This window comes from Elephas maximus, chromosome 12 (genome assembly GCF_024166365.1).
Source record: "Elephas maximus indicus isolate mEleMax1 chromosome 12, mEleMax1 primary haplotype, whole genome shotgun sequence".
In the NCBI taxonomy this organism is placed as follows: Eukaryota; Metazoa; Chordata; class Mammalia; order Proboscidea; family Elephantidae; genus Elephas; species Elephas maximus.
Genome location: NC_064830.1, coordinates 69,003,695 through 69,019,494, shown reverse-complemented (window position 1 = coordinate 69,019,494; position 15,800 = coordinate 69,003,695). Strand labels below are relative to the sequence as shown.

At 46.5% G+C, this 15,800-nt stretch overlaps 1 protein-coding gene across 4 annotated transcripts in view; it reads right to left on the bottom strand.

Annotated features, from left to right (window-relative positions):
- The window catches only part of CLEC16A (C-type lectin domain containing 16A), a 241,915-nt gene extending 227,251 nt beyond the window's left edge, over window positions 1–14,664 (bottom strand). For all 4 annotated transcript variants that reach the window (XM_049904932.1, XM_049904933.1, XM_049904934.1 and 1 more), the window contains exon 1: window positions 14,394–14,664. In XM_049904932.1, coding sequence (XP_049760889.1) covers window positions 14,394–14,473 — 80 coding nt within the window. In that variant the 5' untranslated portion in view covers window positions 14,474–14,664. The remainder of the gene's footprint in view (window positions 1–14,393) is intronic.
- Between the last annotated feature and the right edge of the window lie 1,136 nt (window positions 14,665–15,800).

Sequence of the window (15,800 nt, the reverse complement as noted above, 5' to 3'; positions counted from 1 at the left end):
GCAGAACATTGAAAATGAAACAATAAAAAGGAATATACAGCTTAAGGGGAGCTGAGTTTCATTTATTAACATTGTTGCCATTTGTCATATTTTAAATATATAGTATAATCATTTAATTAAGCAATTAATTTACTTAATTAAAACCGCAAGCAATAACTAGGATAATTCTCCAAAAACAGACATCCTCCGCCACCAGTGCCCAATACACCAACAAGGCTGCAGGTGGGGGCACAAGGTCTGTTTCCCTCTGTGATAAGGTAGCTCTGCAGCAGCTGAAGACGCTGGGATGTTTCGCAGGGGATCTACTCCTAAATCTATACACCTCCATCTCCCTCAGTGCATCCTTCCCACAAGTTTTTCCAAGAGGCTCAAAGAGCACAGTTTTTCAAACTGTGGTTCACAGACTGCCGGCATCAAAACTGCCCGTGTAAGTTGCAGGCTCTATCTAGCTGCCCACCCCAGACCCACTGAATCCAACTCGTGGGTGTAGAAGCCCAAACGTGCGTTTTTGAACAAGCTCGCACTGAAGTTTCAGAGCCACTGCACCGCTCACACTATGGCTATGCGTGACACCCTCGATGCAGTCACAACATGCCTAACCTCCTGCCATGGTCAGGGATTACTGGGGGAGGGAGGCCATGGAGATTCTCCCCCACTCTGGCATTTCCTCCCGTGTATAGAATACCATCCACAGGCATCACTCTCCTGGCCCAATGGGAGGCAGCAGTCTCAGAGAGAGGATCAGCTCTGCAGACTGAAACTTTCCTTTGGGTGGGCTGACCTCAAGGTCTTGCTTAAAGGGAGGGATTTGTAAGCCTATTGCACTCATCCCCCAAACTGGTGTTTATCAGCAATAATGACGGCATTCTGATTCTCCATCTGCTGGCTCTCTCGACTTATTTCCCAAATGGTTTGGAATTCAGATAGGGAAGATGCTCAACAGGGATACCAAAAAGAAAAGCCAAGTCATTGCCATCGAGTCGATTCTGACTCATGGTGATCCTACAGGACAGAGTAGAGCTGCCCCACAGGGTTTAAAAGGCTGTAATCTTTATGGATGTGCAGACTGCCATATCTTTCTCCCGAGGAGCAGCTGGTGGGTTCAAACAACATACCTTTCAGTCAGCAGCCAAGCACTTTAACCACTGTACCACTAGGTCTCCTTTAACAGGGATAGAAGAGTTTAATATCTTTAAGATCAGGCATGACTTCTACTGATGGGGCCCTCTGCCTAGACCTTGCTGCCCTGACCAACCAGCAAACTCATATTTCAAAACCCAGCTTAGGCATCCCTTTGAGAATCTTCGTAAATGAAGCTCCTGCCTCCTCCATCCCACTCCTCAGGGGATTTGACCGCTCTCTTTTTTCTGACACCTCTGTACCCATGATACATTTACTACTGCACAGACCACCCAGGTGTGCAATGATCTGCCTCCCTTACTAGATCCGAGTTCCTCCAGGTAGGAAACGTCATCTAATTAATCTTATACTCCAAAATGTCTGGTACACGATAGGTGCTCAATAAATGCTGAAGGGGAGGGCTGCATAAACTAAGTTAGATCAGAGCACATGAGGCTGAACATAGCCACGTACGCAAATACCAGAGGCAGCCATCGCAACACCGAGCAGTGAAGAGTTCAGGCTCTGGATCTGAAAGACTTGGGCTTGATCCTGGCTCTGCCACTGGTAACTGTGGCCTTGGCATCTGACCTCTCTGAACCTTAGTTTCTATAAAACAGTGGTAACAGTCGAGGCCTCTCACTGGGTTGTTCTAGGGATTCAATGTGATAACACACAGTAAGAGCCAAGCACGGTGCCTGGGACACAGTAAGCACTCAAAAGGACATCAGCTGCTACTATTGCTACTGTGTCATGGTTCTTATGGTAGGGGCTGTTCTAAACTATACAAAGGATATTCCAGAACTTACGAAAGACAGATCAGGCTGGAAGGAGTCAGGAAAAAGTGAATTCAAGGGGGGACTTGTAATGGGAAGTTCCAGAAAAACCAGAGCAGGAAGTGGAATGTTTGGGTCATTTCTTGACAGATGGTAGAACATACAGATGAATACAGACACTGACTCAAGAATGCCTGGTCGAGCACGGCTCCATCACTTCTTAGCTAGGTGACCTTCGACAAGTTACTTAACCTCTGTGCACCTCAGTTATCTCATCTGTAAAATGGGTGCAACAATAGTATCTAAATAATTAAGTACCTACCTCTATGGTATTGTTGGGAGGAATAAATAAGTTAATAGATAACTAACTAATAGTGCCTGGCAGTTAGTATGTACTATACAAGTACTGGAAACCCTGGTGGTGTAGTGGTTCAGAGCTACAGCTGCTAACCAAAAGGCTGGCAGTTCAAATCCACCAGCCACTCCTTGGAAACCGTACGGGGCAGTTCTACTCTGTCCTATAGGGTCACTATGTGTCAGAATCAACTCGGTGGCAACAGGTTTGGTTTTGGTTTATACAAGTACTAGCTATTGCTGTTGTTGTCATCGTCACAGCTTTCATTAAAGATCTCTGAAAGAAATTCTAGTAACTACTAGGGGTGCTTACAGACAAACCCAGTGGTAGGCGACTGCGTGTCTGGCTCTGTGCAAGGGGCTGCACATGACTCTCATACTCACAGCACACTGTTACCACTACTGCACAGGCCAATACATCAGCTGAGCCTTGGGGACACCCAGTCGCTTGTCCACAGCTGGGAGTTCCAGTGGTTCCATTGCCTCCCCAATGTTGGTGTTCTTTGCTCTCCTCAGTTGAGCCATTTTGCTGGATGTATAGTGATACTACATTGGGATTTTATGCTTCCACAATGACTAAAGAAATCCAGTGCCTTCTCATACGTTCATGGGCCACATGGTTATCTTCTTTTGTGAGATGCCTGTGTGAGTCTTTTGCCCATATTTTATTAGGTACCTTTTTCTTACTTATTTGATAGAGTTCTTTATTAATTTTGCATCTAGATCCTTTACTGGATATACAGAAAAAAAAAAAAAAAAAAACCTGTTACCATCAAGCCAATTCTGGCTCACAGCAACCCTACAGGACAGAGTAGAACTACCCCATAGGGTTTTCAAGGCTGTAAATCTTTATATAAGCAGACTGTGACATCCTTCCCGTGCGGAGTGACTGTTGGACCACCAACGTTTTGGTTAGCAGTCTAGCACTTTGACCACTGCGCAACCAGGGCTCCTCAGTGGACATACATATTGTCAACACACTGCCAATATTTTCTCTAACTATGGCTTGCCTTCTCACTCTCACTATAGTGGCCTGTTGATGAATGGAAGTTGTTAATTTTAACACAGTCCAATGTATCAGTCTTTCCTGTGACAGAGAGTGTTTTTTGTATGAAGCTTAAGAAATTCTTACCTACCCCCAGGTCAGGAAGAAATGCTACAATTTCCATTACAAATGTTACAGTTTTACCCTTCACATTTTGACTTAAGAGTACACCTAGAACAGATTTTGTACATGGTATGAGGCATTGGCCAAAATGCTTTTTTCCCCCTATATTTTACTCAAAAGGCCCTCATTTCTCCACTGCACTCGAGTGTCACCTTTGTCATTCATCAGGTGACTGTATATACGAGGATCTCTTTCTGGACTCTCTAATTTCATTGATCTATTTGCCTACCTTACATAATACCAGATTGCCTGATTACTGTAGCTTCAAAATAAATCTTGTTATATGGTAATGTAAATCCGGTTTGCACATTTGGCTGCACCCAGAGGTGCCTTGGAAGAAAGGCCTGTTGATCTACTTCCGAAAAATCAGCTAACAAAAACCCTATGGAGCACAGTTGTATTCTGACACACATAGGGTTGCCGAAAGTCGGAAATGACACCTCGGCAACTGTTCTTTTTTTTTAAAGTCCTCCAACTTCTTTCCTTCTGCTTTTTCAGTATTATATTAGCTACTCTTGGCCCTTTGCATTTCCATATAAATTTAAAAATCATCCTGTCAATTTCCACAAAAATACCTGCTGATATTTCCTTTGCGATTACTCTAAATCTATAGCTACATTTGGAAAGAACAGACGTCTTTACAATATTTACATTTCTTTCAGTGCTTGCTGGGTAGAGGTCATGCACATCTTTGGCTGGATTTATTCCTAGGTATTTGATGTTTCTGATGTTATTGTAAATGGTATTGTGTGGAATACTTATTTTCTAAATGGTTGTTGCTAATACACAGAAATACACACTGGAGCCCGGCTACCACCACTGACTGTTCTGACCAGGGACACAATAGAAGGTCCTGGTTAGAATGAGAGAAAAAATGTAGAACAAAACTCATAATCATAAAAAAGCCCAGACTTACTGGACTGGCAGAGACTAGTGTAACCCCCGAGACCACTGCCCTAAAGTACCTTTTTAACTTGGAACTGAAGCCACTCCCAGAGGTCACCTTTCAGCTAAATAAGAGATTGGCCAATAAAATAAACAACTCCTGTGAAGAATACGCTCCTTTAAACAATTACAGTATAGGAAACAAAACAGCCAACATTTACCCCAAGCAAAGATGAGAAGGCAAGGAGGGGCAGGGAAACTGGATGGATGGAAACAGGGCAGGCGGGGTGGAAATGGTGAGAGTGTTGACATATTGCAGGAATGTAACCAGTGTCACTGAACAGTCTGTGTATAAATTGTTGAACGGAAATCTTAATTTGCTGTGTAAACTTCCACCTAAAACACAATATTTAAAAAAAGGAAAGAAATACACTCTGGATTTCAAGCTCTAAGATGATGATACCTGAGTCTTGTTCATCTTTTTGTCCACACAATGCCTAGCATACTATATTAAGGTAATATTTTAGGGCGAGACCATCAATGTATGTTTGCTTACATGTATTTAAAAAAAAAACAGCTGAATGGATTAAGATTTAATCTTTTGATGCAGCATCTAATTCCAGAGCTTTGAAAGACCAAGTGATTCAACCACCTCAGAGACACAAACATAACTCAATAACTGTATGATGAAAGTAACACTCATTTTATAAAGGTTGGAAACTTTCAAAAAATAAAGAAAATGGCAATTGTCAATCAGGCCACTGCCCAGAGATGACCACTTTTGGAGTTGTGATGTGTTTCCCTGGTCTTTTTCCTTCCTGTTTTTACATACCCATTGCTAAGCAGCGACTCTAAAGGACAGAGAACGGCCCCATAGCATTTCCAAGGCTGTAATCTCTATGGAAGCAGACTGTCACAGCTTCCCCCCATGGGGCAGCTTGTGGGTTTAAATCGCCAACCTTTTGGTTAGCAGCCAAGTGCTTAGCCACTGCACCACCAGGCTCCTGCTTTTATGTAGTGGAGCTCATGCTGAAACACCTGTAACTGCATATAGTAAGCCACTGAAGAGAAGCTCAGCAGCTACGTACTCTCCTGCTGGCATTAAGGTCCCTGATTGTTTACGATGGTCAACAATGCCACCATGACTATCTTTGCGTACAAAGCTGTGTCTCCGTCTCAGGTATGGTAAGTTCCCGAGGACAGAGTGACTACCTTGGGCATACAGTCAACTACAGAAATTAAGATTTTGATTACATTTTCCCTTACAACGATAACAACTGTTAAATTAATAACGTTTTCTTCCAAAGTCTGTGTGTGTATATTTTTATCATCATCATCATAAAAGCAAGTTGTCAGGCTCTGTTGTGAGTGCTTCTAGTGGAGTCACTCATTTCACCCTCGACAACCCTGTGGGCTGGTACTCTGGGAGGCCAGCTGGCCTGCCCAAGGTCCCAGCATAGCGGGGGTGGAGCCAGCATTAGAACCCAGGCAGTCCGACTCTGGACCTTTCAACCACTATACTAGAGAAAACGCAAACAACGACAGAAGTAGCACTTTTATTACTAAGCATTTACATGAAGTTATGAATGCCAAACATACAAGAAAACCAAATCGATAAATATACTAAAACCCAACCCCACCCCAAAAGCATGATAATATTTATCAGATCTCAAGTCCTTATACCTCATCCATACTCCATTTCTTTAAAGAGCCAGCATTAGGTTCACTATGAGTTGGAATTCACTTGAGGGCAATGGGTCAATGGGTAACATAAGTGCTGCAGGAGAGTCCCAGTTGAGACCCTTGCACATTAGTAAACTTCACACTGACAATGATCTTAAGAGTTTGAAATGCCTAGAGACTGACAAACCGCAACCTATTGCCAACCTACAGCCAACACCCGAGGGACTCATCACCAAGGTCTCCGGACTGTAAACAAACCTGGCCTCGACAGACCCTGCTTTCTCAAGAGAGCGCTTATTTCACAAGTGAAAACTTTAGTCATCAACCCTCACACCCTGCAGAAATCAGCAATCACGTCCATTTCAGGAACAGACATACTAAGTTCATCTTAATGACTGCATTTTCAGAAAACAGCTCCAACTTTTATGACGTGTATAATAATACGCCTCTTGTTGTTGTTAGGTGCCCTCGAGTCGGTTCCAGCTCACAGCGACCCCAGGTACCACAGAACAAAACATGCCTCTTAGGGTGCTTCTCCTGGAAGATCCTGAAGCTTATCTGCAAGCCAGAACTTGAGAAAGAATAACTATAGTGATGGAGGCAGGACTAGAAATCCGTCCCACCACACACACACCTCCAAGTAACACTGTCCCAGGTGTGGGGGTAGGGAGAGGTGGGGACACGGAGCCTGTCTGCTGGGCCTGCTCAGCACCAGGTGTCCCCAAAGAGCCCCACCCTGGGCCTTGAAAATCTCCCTCTGGTCAGCATCCAGCCAGCAGAACAAGCCCCACCCAGGGTAGAATCAGGCTGGGAGATTAGGGAAAGGTGTTCATAGGCGTTGCTTCTGCTGATGAATTACCCCCCAAAAATGTCAAACTGGGCCAGCGAGTGAGATGAGGACTGGGAGGCCTGGGAGCCAGCAATCACCATGAGGGTGTAGGCTGAACCTCCAGCAGGGCTTTCCACTCTAGAAGTCATGGCTCTGGCACAGGCGCTGTGACCAAACTGGCCACAAGAGCAAGCAGCTATGGAGCAAAGGGCTGCCCAGAACTAGCCTCTCTCAGTCACTGCCTCATTGATCACTTGCTATGTATTCAAACTGAGGGAGACAGACAGACAGACACATAACAAAATAAGATGATCTCTGATGGCAAAAACTGCACTGAATAAAATCAATCAGGGTAACAGGGCAAGGTCTACTTCAAAGACGGTGGTCAGGGAAGGTTCTGGGGAGGTGTCACTTGAGCTGGGCCCTGCTCAGAATGGTGGCGGTGTTTCCCAATGTGCTGAGAGCAGACTCCCTGGGCCACCCCAGGCCCACTGAGCCAGAGGACGGCCTGGGTTTGCATTTTAACAGGCTACCCAGACTGCCCTGGCACACACTACAGTTGGAGAACCACTCATCTAGGGGAAGCATGTGCTAAACCAAAACTCTAACTCACTGTTACAACCATTCCAACTCTTGGCGACCCCATGTGTTACATGGTAGAACTGCTCCACAGGGTTTTCTTGGCTGTAATCTTTACAGAAGCAGATTGCCAGGTCTTCCTTCCACAGTGCTGCTGGGCAGGTTCAAATCACCAACCTTTAGGTTAATAGTCAAGTACAAACCATTTGTGCCACCCAGGGCCCTTTCACTGATCTAGGAGAAGTGTGTTCTAGGCAGAGGCAGTTGTTAGTGCAAAGACCCTAGCTAATAGTTTGCCACAAAATTGCCAGTGTGCTCGAACACCGTGAACAGAGAGAGAGGGTGGACGTAGGGGCCAGGTCATGCAGGGCCTTGTTGGCCAGAGAAAGTTGGTTGGATATTATTCCCAGTGCACGGGAAGCCAATGGAGACCTGAGGAGAGCTGATTTAAAATTTAAAAGAGCATTCTGGCTTCTGAATGGAGAATGGACGGAAGGGAGCAAAGGAAGAGGCAGGGAGGCCAGTTAGGAGGCTGCTCTCACCTGGCTCAGCTGTTTAAGTCACAAACAATAAGAGGTCTGTCCCTGCACTTGACTCAGACAGAGCTAGGCACAGGTCCACGTCTCACAAGAGCTTCCAACAGTGGGGAGCAAGCAACCGGTGAGCAGGGGAGTAGGAAGGATGTCCTTCTCATCAGGGTCCCCAGGCTCTTTAAGGTTTCTTGAGAAGGTTTACTGTGGTAGACATGGCTGGCTTCCTCCCCAGCATCCATCCCACCCTACCCGCACTGAGTGGAATTTGGATAGGGCTGACTCCACTCCCGGCTTCTAAGACAACCAAGTGGACAGTGTGGTGGGCTACGGATATTTTGTTGTTGTTAGCTACCGTCCAGTTGGCCCCAACTCACGGCAATCCCATGGATGACCCCATGTTGACAGAGTAGAACTGTTCCATAAGGTTTTCTTGGCTTTTCTCCCATGGAGCTGCTGGGTGGGTTTAACTGTCAACCTTCAGGTTGGCAGGGGATTGTGGACCGCTTATGCCACCTGCGCTTTTAGGCGTATATTTTATAGCCACAAAAAAGTCAACCCGAGGGCAAAGGACTCACACAGAGGAGGGCAGAGCAAAAGAACACGAGAACTGGAGCTGGTGCCCCAATCAACCCCTACTTGAACCCTGCAAACTTATAGGCTTTTCTGTAACATGAAGCAGGAAATTCCCTTAACCAAGCCAGTGCCAATTGTTTGAGTCAGTCTATTATTTGAACTAAAAACATCTTGACGCTTACACTAAACAGAAGCCAAAAGTCTAGACAGAAAACTCTTAAAGCAGAAAAAGTCAAATGATAAGGAAGAAGAGGCCAAAGAGAACAATTATTCCAGAAAACCTAAGATAATGAAAACTCCCACAATTGAGGAAAACACTCAGTTTTGAGCTTCCTCACAGCCAACACAGAGGACTCTGTAATGGCTACACAGCTCCCCTGCTGCCTAATAAGAGGAAGGAGAACCGCTGGTCAGGAGGCAGGGGCTTCTTCCTCGTTCTGAGAAAGGGTTGGAGTGGGGTGGGATAAGGATGTCACATACTTAGGTCTTTATTTGAAAGATATAATGGCCAAAGTCCATAAAAGGTCTTCCAGCAAACCTAGATAAAAGCCCAAAACAGGACAGTTAGGCTGAAATTATATAAGGGCATTCGTGAGGAACCCTGACCAGCTTCCTGGGAACCTGACTTAATGTTGGGATAAAGCATGAAAAACCTACAGGACTCAAAGCTAGGCCACCCTTTGGCAATGAGAAGATAATATAATAATATGTTAATTGTATGCATGGAACTTAGAGTACAAGAGAAGTTAGAGAAGTAAGCTTGGACTATGGCTGGCTATACCAGAACTCACCACCAGGCAGCAGCAGCCTCCTGAGTGGGTGCCCCACCTCCAGTCTGGCCTCCTCCAAACTTTAGCCGACCACAGCACTCCTCTGGTTAAAAACCTTCCATAGCTCCGTGTCGTTCTCAGCCTAAGTCCAAATTCCTTAACATGATTTGCAAGGCCCAGCGGGCCCTGGCCTCTGGAGGCCTCTCCTGCCTCCTCACTCCACTCCCTATCCTATACCCCCTCACCCTGTGCACACGCCCTTACTCCATGACCCAGTCTTCCCGAGGACCCTGTTCTCTGCACACCACCCCACCACCACCCCCCACCCCAGGCTTTCTCATATGTTCTCTCCTCTGCCTGAAATATCTTCCCTCCTACCCTGTCCCCTTATGGCCAGATAACAACTACTCATCCTTTAGGTCTCCAACTACATGGCTGCCTACCTACCAAGGACGTTCCTGACCCCCTAGCCTGGGTTAAAGGACCCACCTAGGTACTCCCTAACCAGATGGGTAAGAACAGAGTCTGGAGCTTTTTGAAGTAATATAAGAACTTGGACATGGCATAGTTGCTGCCTGGGACCATTATAAGTGGTGCTGGGAGTGTGATATGGTGAATATTATAGTTTAAGAAAACGTATCTGACAATATTGTACCCCAAGTTCTAAAGATACCAGTGCTACCTTAGCCAAAAGTTGACTATACCAAGAGTAGTGAGCATCTGAAGTCCCTAGGTGGTACAAACAGTCAAGCACCCTGCTATTAACCAAAAGGTTGGTGATTCAAATTCACCCAGAGGTGCCTCGGAAGAAAGGCCTGGTGATCTACGTCCAAAAGATCACAGCCACTGAAAACCCTTCGGAGTGTACACCACACTCTACAGCACATGGGGTCACCATGAGTCGGAATCATGGATCCACGGTTTTGGTTTTGGTGAGCATCTGTCTGCTAGGTATATATCCTCTACCTTTTTTGGGTAATAACCCCGGATTTTCCTATGGGAACCACTCCCCTTTCCCATTCTCTTTCCACTAGCTTGTGTGAGGTTCATCCCATCCCCATGGCTCCAGGGAAGGGAGAATGAATCTGGCTTGGCCAGTCAGGGTACCCCAGCCTCTGGCCACAGTGATTAGCTCAGGGATGGGCATAAGACCCCAGACTGGTCCTCAATTCTGGCCTTCTGTTAGCAGTATTTTAAAAAGCTCTCTTTCTCCCAGGGATTGCTAAACTGATTGTGATGTAAGCCTGGAGCCTGCCTTAGAATGACACCAATAAGAAGCAGAGCTGAAAGATGAAAAGAGGAAGTGTCCTGACAACTGACATCTGGATCCGGCCATGGCTTGGCCATGATAGACCATTCAGTGACAGGAGTAAATAAATTCCATTTGGGTTAAGGCAATTTGAGTTGGGTTTCTGCCAAATGCAACCAAGAATCTTGACCCCCACACAAAGGTGACCAGAACAAAGGCAACAACATAACAAGAGAAAAGTTCTATCAGTTTGTGGACTGGCAGCTCCTGGTAAAGGTGATGTTCTAGTAGCATTCAGATGACTCCATTGGTAAAGGTTCTGCTCAATGGTTGGCATGCATCAGGAAATGTCATACCCTCGCCATTCACTAACCTGGACAATAAACTACCTGTGATACATGGCAAATTACCGCTTGACTATTTCAATCCTTCTCAGCTAAATCACTACCTCAATTCAGCAGACAAAGAACACAGGTACAGATTTCCATCGTTCAGCAAAAGTGAAACCCTGTCTAACAGGAAGATTCCTTCATTGTTCTTTCCAGTTTGCAAGCTGGGAATGTGATGAAGAATGCTGTGGTTAAAAAACATTTCCAACTCTATACTATCATCTCAATTCTCCTGCAAATATCAAACTGTTCTAAAAAATAAAGTCTACTTTTAAAAAAAGGTTCCCAGGTGTTCTAACACCATGCAAAAAATATATATATGTGTGTGTATATATATATATATATATATATAAATAATTGCCAATTCTAAATTATTTTAAATATCCTGACTTCTCCTCCCTACCCACACTGCCCTATGTCAAGGCCTGTCACTTGCCACCTGTATGCTGTCGAGTCAATTCCAACTCAGGGCAATCCTATATGACAGAGTAGAACTGCCCTATAGGGTTTCTCAGGCTGTAAGCCTTATGGGAACAGATTGCCAGATCTTTCTCCTGTGGAGCGGCTGGTGGGTTCTAACCACAAATCTTCTAGCTAGCAGCCGAGTGCTTAGCCAATGCACCACCAGGGCTCCTTTGTCATTGGTAGGGTCACCAATTTGTCCCGGCTTGCCCAGGGCTCTCTCAGTTTTAGCCCTGAAAACTGAGAAACCCCTCAGGCCCAGGTAAACCGGGAGTGTTGGTCACTCCACATGTCAGATAACGCCCAAGGCAGGTTCAACCTCCAGCCTTGTTTCCCACAACTGCCTGCCTCCACCTTGACACTCCTACAAAACCAAGGGTCCAGGTTACAGTATTTCACCCCAGCGCCACATGGTAACTCCTAGGGCTCTTGAAGACTCCCGCTCTGGTTTTGGCTCCTCCGGAAATTTCCAAGAACCTTGGGACTCCGGCAATGCCAGCACTTGTCACACTGCACGGCCCTTGTCTCTATGGCTGTCTCCCCCACCAGCCTCATGTGAGCTCCCTGGGGAATGAGCTGTTCTGTACTCACGGCCCAAGATGCTTACTATCAGAGTCACACAAAGAGTACCACAAGCCTTGGGGTAGGAACTCAGCTGGCATGGCACTCTTTTCCAAATCACCCTGTGGCCTTCTAAGCCCCGCTCCAATACGCAAATGGCCATATTCTTTAGGTTGTAACATGGATTAAGCGAATCTGCCTGATCCATGCCAAGCAGTTCCGGTTTCCAAAAAAGCACCCGACAGACTCATGAACTAAACAATTAACCTGAGCAGTTCCCAAGATACTTCAAAGGAACCTGAAAACCTTTACCATTCCTTGGCTGGCTGGCAAGGATGCCGACTGGTAGGGAGACTCAGCCAAGTCAGAAGTCTCCCCAAATTGATTTATGGGGAAATTTTATTCAGAAACACAGTGTAATGAGTGCAAGCTCTGGAGTCAGACTACCTTGGTTCAAATCCTGTTTCTGTCGCTTTTCAGTTGTTGCCACCTTGAGGCAAGTGACTTAAACTCTTTGAGCCTTAGTTTCTGTATCTATAAAGTGGAAATAAAAATAATTCCTATAACTCACAGTATTGTAAGGACTAAAGGAGATAACACACAAGAAGTCCTCACCAAGTACCTGGCAGAGAACAGACCATTAAATAAATACTAAAATAATTAAGAGGGCTAAAGTCTGGCAGAGCTAGGTGAGAGCCTGAAGGTTCCTGGGGGCTGGCAGGAGGCTGTGCCTTCTCTAGATTACCACCTTTCCCTTCTCAGCCACATCCACCCACCCTGTAAATTCCTCAAATCCTTCAGCCTCTCCCTGAAATCCTCCAGCCTCCCCCTTCACCATCCAGCTGCCCTCACATTTAAGATTCCTGATTCCCTGCCCACTCCCTTTCTCTCACTACCCACAAAACTATCCCTCACCACACAATGAGCCCCCCTGCCCCACTGTTTGAGACTCACAGACATGTATTAATGTCTGTTCCATGCTAGAAAGGGCACAGCTGAGAATCTCAGTCTCTCCCCTCAATGAGAAGTCTCTCACCCAATTCCCCTCCTACCAGTCCCTTTCCACGGCCTCCTGTCTTCCTCCTATTGTTGCCCCTCCAACCCTCTTCCTTTTCCATTAGTAACTCTGGGAGCTCCCTTTGGACACCTGACTATTTCTTACCACCCAGGGTTTGCCTACTCCCAGTCAACCCCTTACTTCTCCCCCGCCACACACACGTTTTCCTCCCCAGAGTCACTCCCTCCTCAAAGGTCTCTATGTTCCATCACACCCCTCCTCCAAATCCTTGGTCTCTGCCTGCCTGCTCTGTGCTTCTTCCCAACTCAATCATTTGTTTGTTCACTCATTTTTTCATTTTTTAGGTATTCATTAAGTTCCTACTATGTGCCAGGCATACCGTGCTGGATGCTGGGAATACAGCTGTGAACCAAACAAGCAGGAGACAGAAAAGAAGTAAAAATAAACAGGGTAATTGCAAATAGTAGAAGTACAATGAAAAGAATCCAGAGAAAGATCTGATGGAAACGGACTGGGTGGGGGGTGAATTTTAGGTAGGGTGATCTGGGAAGGGCTTGCCAAGCTAATGAACACAGCTACCACTATTGGTCACCTACTATGTGACAGTTCACTGCATGACATTACTGAGTCCTTGTATGAGGATCACGGTCACCATTTGTAGGTAGCGAATCTGAAGCTCAGAGAAGTGAAGTAATTTGCACAAGGTCACACAGCTATCAAGTGGTGGAGTCAGGACTGGAACAGAAATCTGACTGCAAAGCCAGTGTCTTCATACCCTGGCACTGCTGAATCCAAGAACCCTTTTGCCACCTGTCCTCTCCCAGAGCATTATTTCTGACGGTTCTCTTACCCTCCGCCCCCCCAAAATTGTTCTGTTTGCATTTAAACTACTGTCATTTATTGCACCCTTATAAGTTCTCTCAGGTTTACCTACATTCTCTTATTCAAACCTCAAAACAACCCTAGGAAGAAGTGCTGTCACTATATCCATTTTACAACTGAGGGAACTAAGGCCTAGAGTCACAAATGGAAAGTCGAACCCAGGTCTGTCCCACTCCAAGACTCTAGGCCTTTGACTCCTACACTATCCAGCCAAAGTACAACCCGAAGGAAGCTTGGTGCCCACTGTCTGTCCCGTCAAGAAAGAAGTCCGTGCCCATAAACTGAAAGCTCATCCCCTTACTTTATACGTGAGGAAATTGAGACCCTGAAATGCTAAGCAACTTGCCCAAGGTCACAAACAGGAACGACGGGGTCAGGGTTCGAACCCAGGCGCTCCGACTCCAAAGTGCTCGTTCGTAACCACCATACAGCCTTCCCCAGGCGCCCCTCTCCGCCCCACCTCCGCTCTTACACCTCACAGGGTCCCCGCCCCAGGACCGTGCGCCTCCACCCCCGTACCCAGCCCCGCGGCCTCCCCCCTGTCCGCTCCCCAACACACTCACTTGAGGTGGTCCAAGGAATGGATGTTGCGGGAAGACTTGCCATGGCCCCCGCCCACCCAGCTCCGCGAGCGGCCAAACATGTCCGCGGCCCAGCCCCGACGTTTGCTTCACGGTCTCATGCCCGAGCGGCGGAGCAGCCTGGCGCCCGCGGGGCAGCTCAAGAAGAGGAGGCAGAGGCGGGGGTGGTGGAGATACCGCCAACCACCTTCCTCCCCAGCCCACAACCCCGCACTGACATTCAGCCGGAACCGGCCGTTCGGCCGCTGCGCTTTACGGCTGCCGCCGCAAAGAACACTGGGAAATGCAGTACTCCCGCGAGGCCTCCGACGACGGGACTCTGTGAACGGACTACAAGGACCGGCGCGCATCATGGATCAGCAGGCCCGCGACCCTCGTAAAGGGGCGGGGCGACAGGAGGCGAAGCCGCGGTATCGTCAGAGTGGGTGGGAATAAGAGGCCTATGGGCGGAGCCTTGAGAAGGGCACCGGTGGGGATAGTGGCGATGTTGATGATAAAAAAAAAAAAAAAAAATTTTTTTTTTTTTGGGGATCGGGGCGGGAGCGGGGATGCTGCTGGGCTGCCAGAAGCTGTCGGGTGCGAGAAACGCGCCTGAAACCCGGCACAAAGTAGGCGTCTAATAGCTAGTGTTGAGGTAGCTCGCCGGCCGCCGCTTCTCAATGCCATCGTCTCTTGTGTTTTGCAGATAACGGGGAACGGAGACCAACTGCCGCAAACTAGTGTCGGCGTGTGTGCAATTATAAAAGCAACCACCCACCCAAACCCAGTGCCGTCGAGTCGATTCCGACTCATAGCAACCCACTATGAACAATTATCAGCTTTATGATAAGAATAAGAATAGCTATTGCAGGAAGTATACTAGGCACCCCTGTACTAAACTCTTCACATATGTTTAGTTACTTAGCTTTCACAACAACCCTATGAAAAAAATTATTAATCTCATTTCACTGTCGAAGAAACTGAGTTACAGAGAGGTTTCCTTGCTCAAGGTCACGCAGTTAATAAGAGGCAGAACCAGAGTTCAAACTCAGGCATCCTTACTTTTACTGCCCAATAACCAAAACTGCACCAAATCTGTAATGGACTTATCTGTCCTCGTGGGCTTTTTCTTTTTCTACTTCAATTTTTTTTAATGTTTATTGAAAGGATTTCAAGCAACAGTGTACAAAATTGAACATCTTGTCCTTTCAGTGGATTTCTTTGGTCTGCACCCAAAATCCATGCCATTTCCCAAACTATCACATTAAAAAAAAAAAAAAAGAGCCAAGAATATGTATCGGAATTTCTCTTCTAGATTAGTAGTGGTAAGCTCCATGGAAGCAAAACTGCCCTGCTCACCATTCATTCATTCATTTTTACACCTCATAGTCAACAATAGTCAACAAAGGC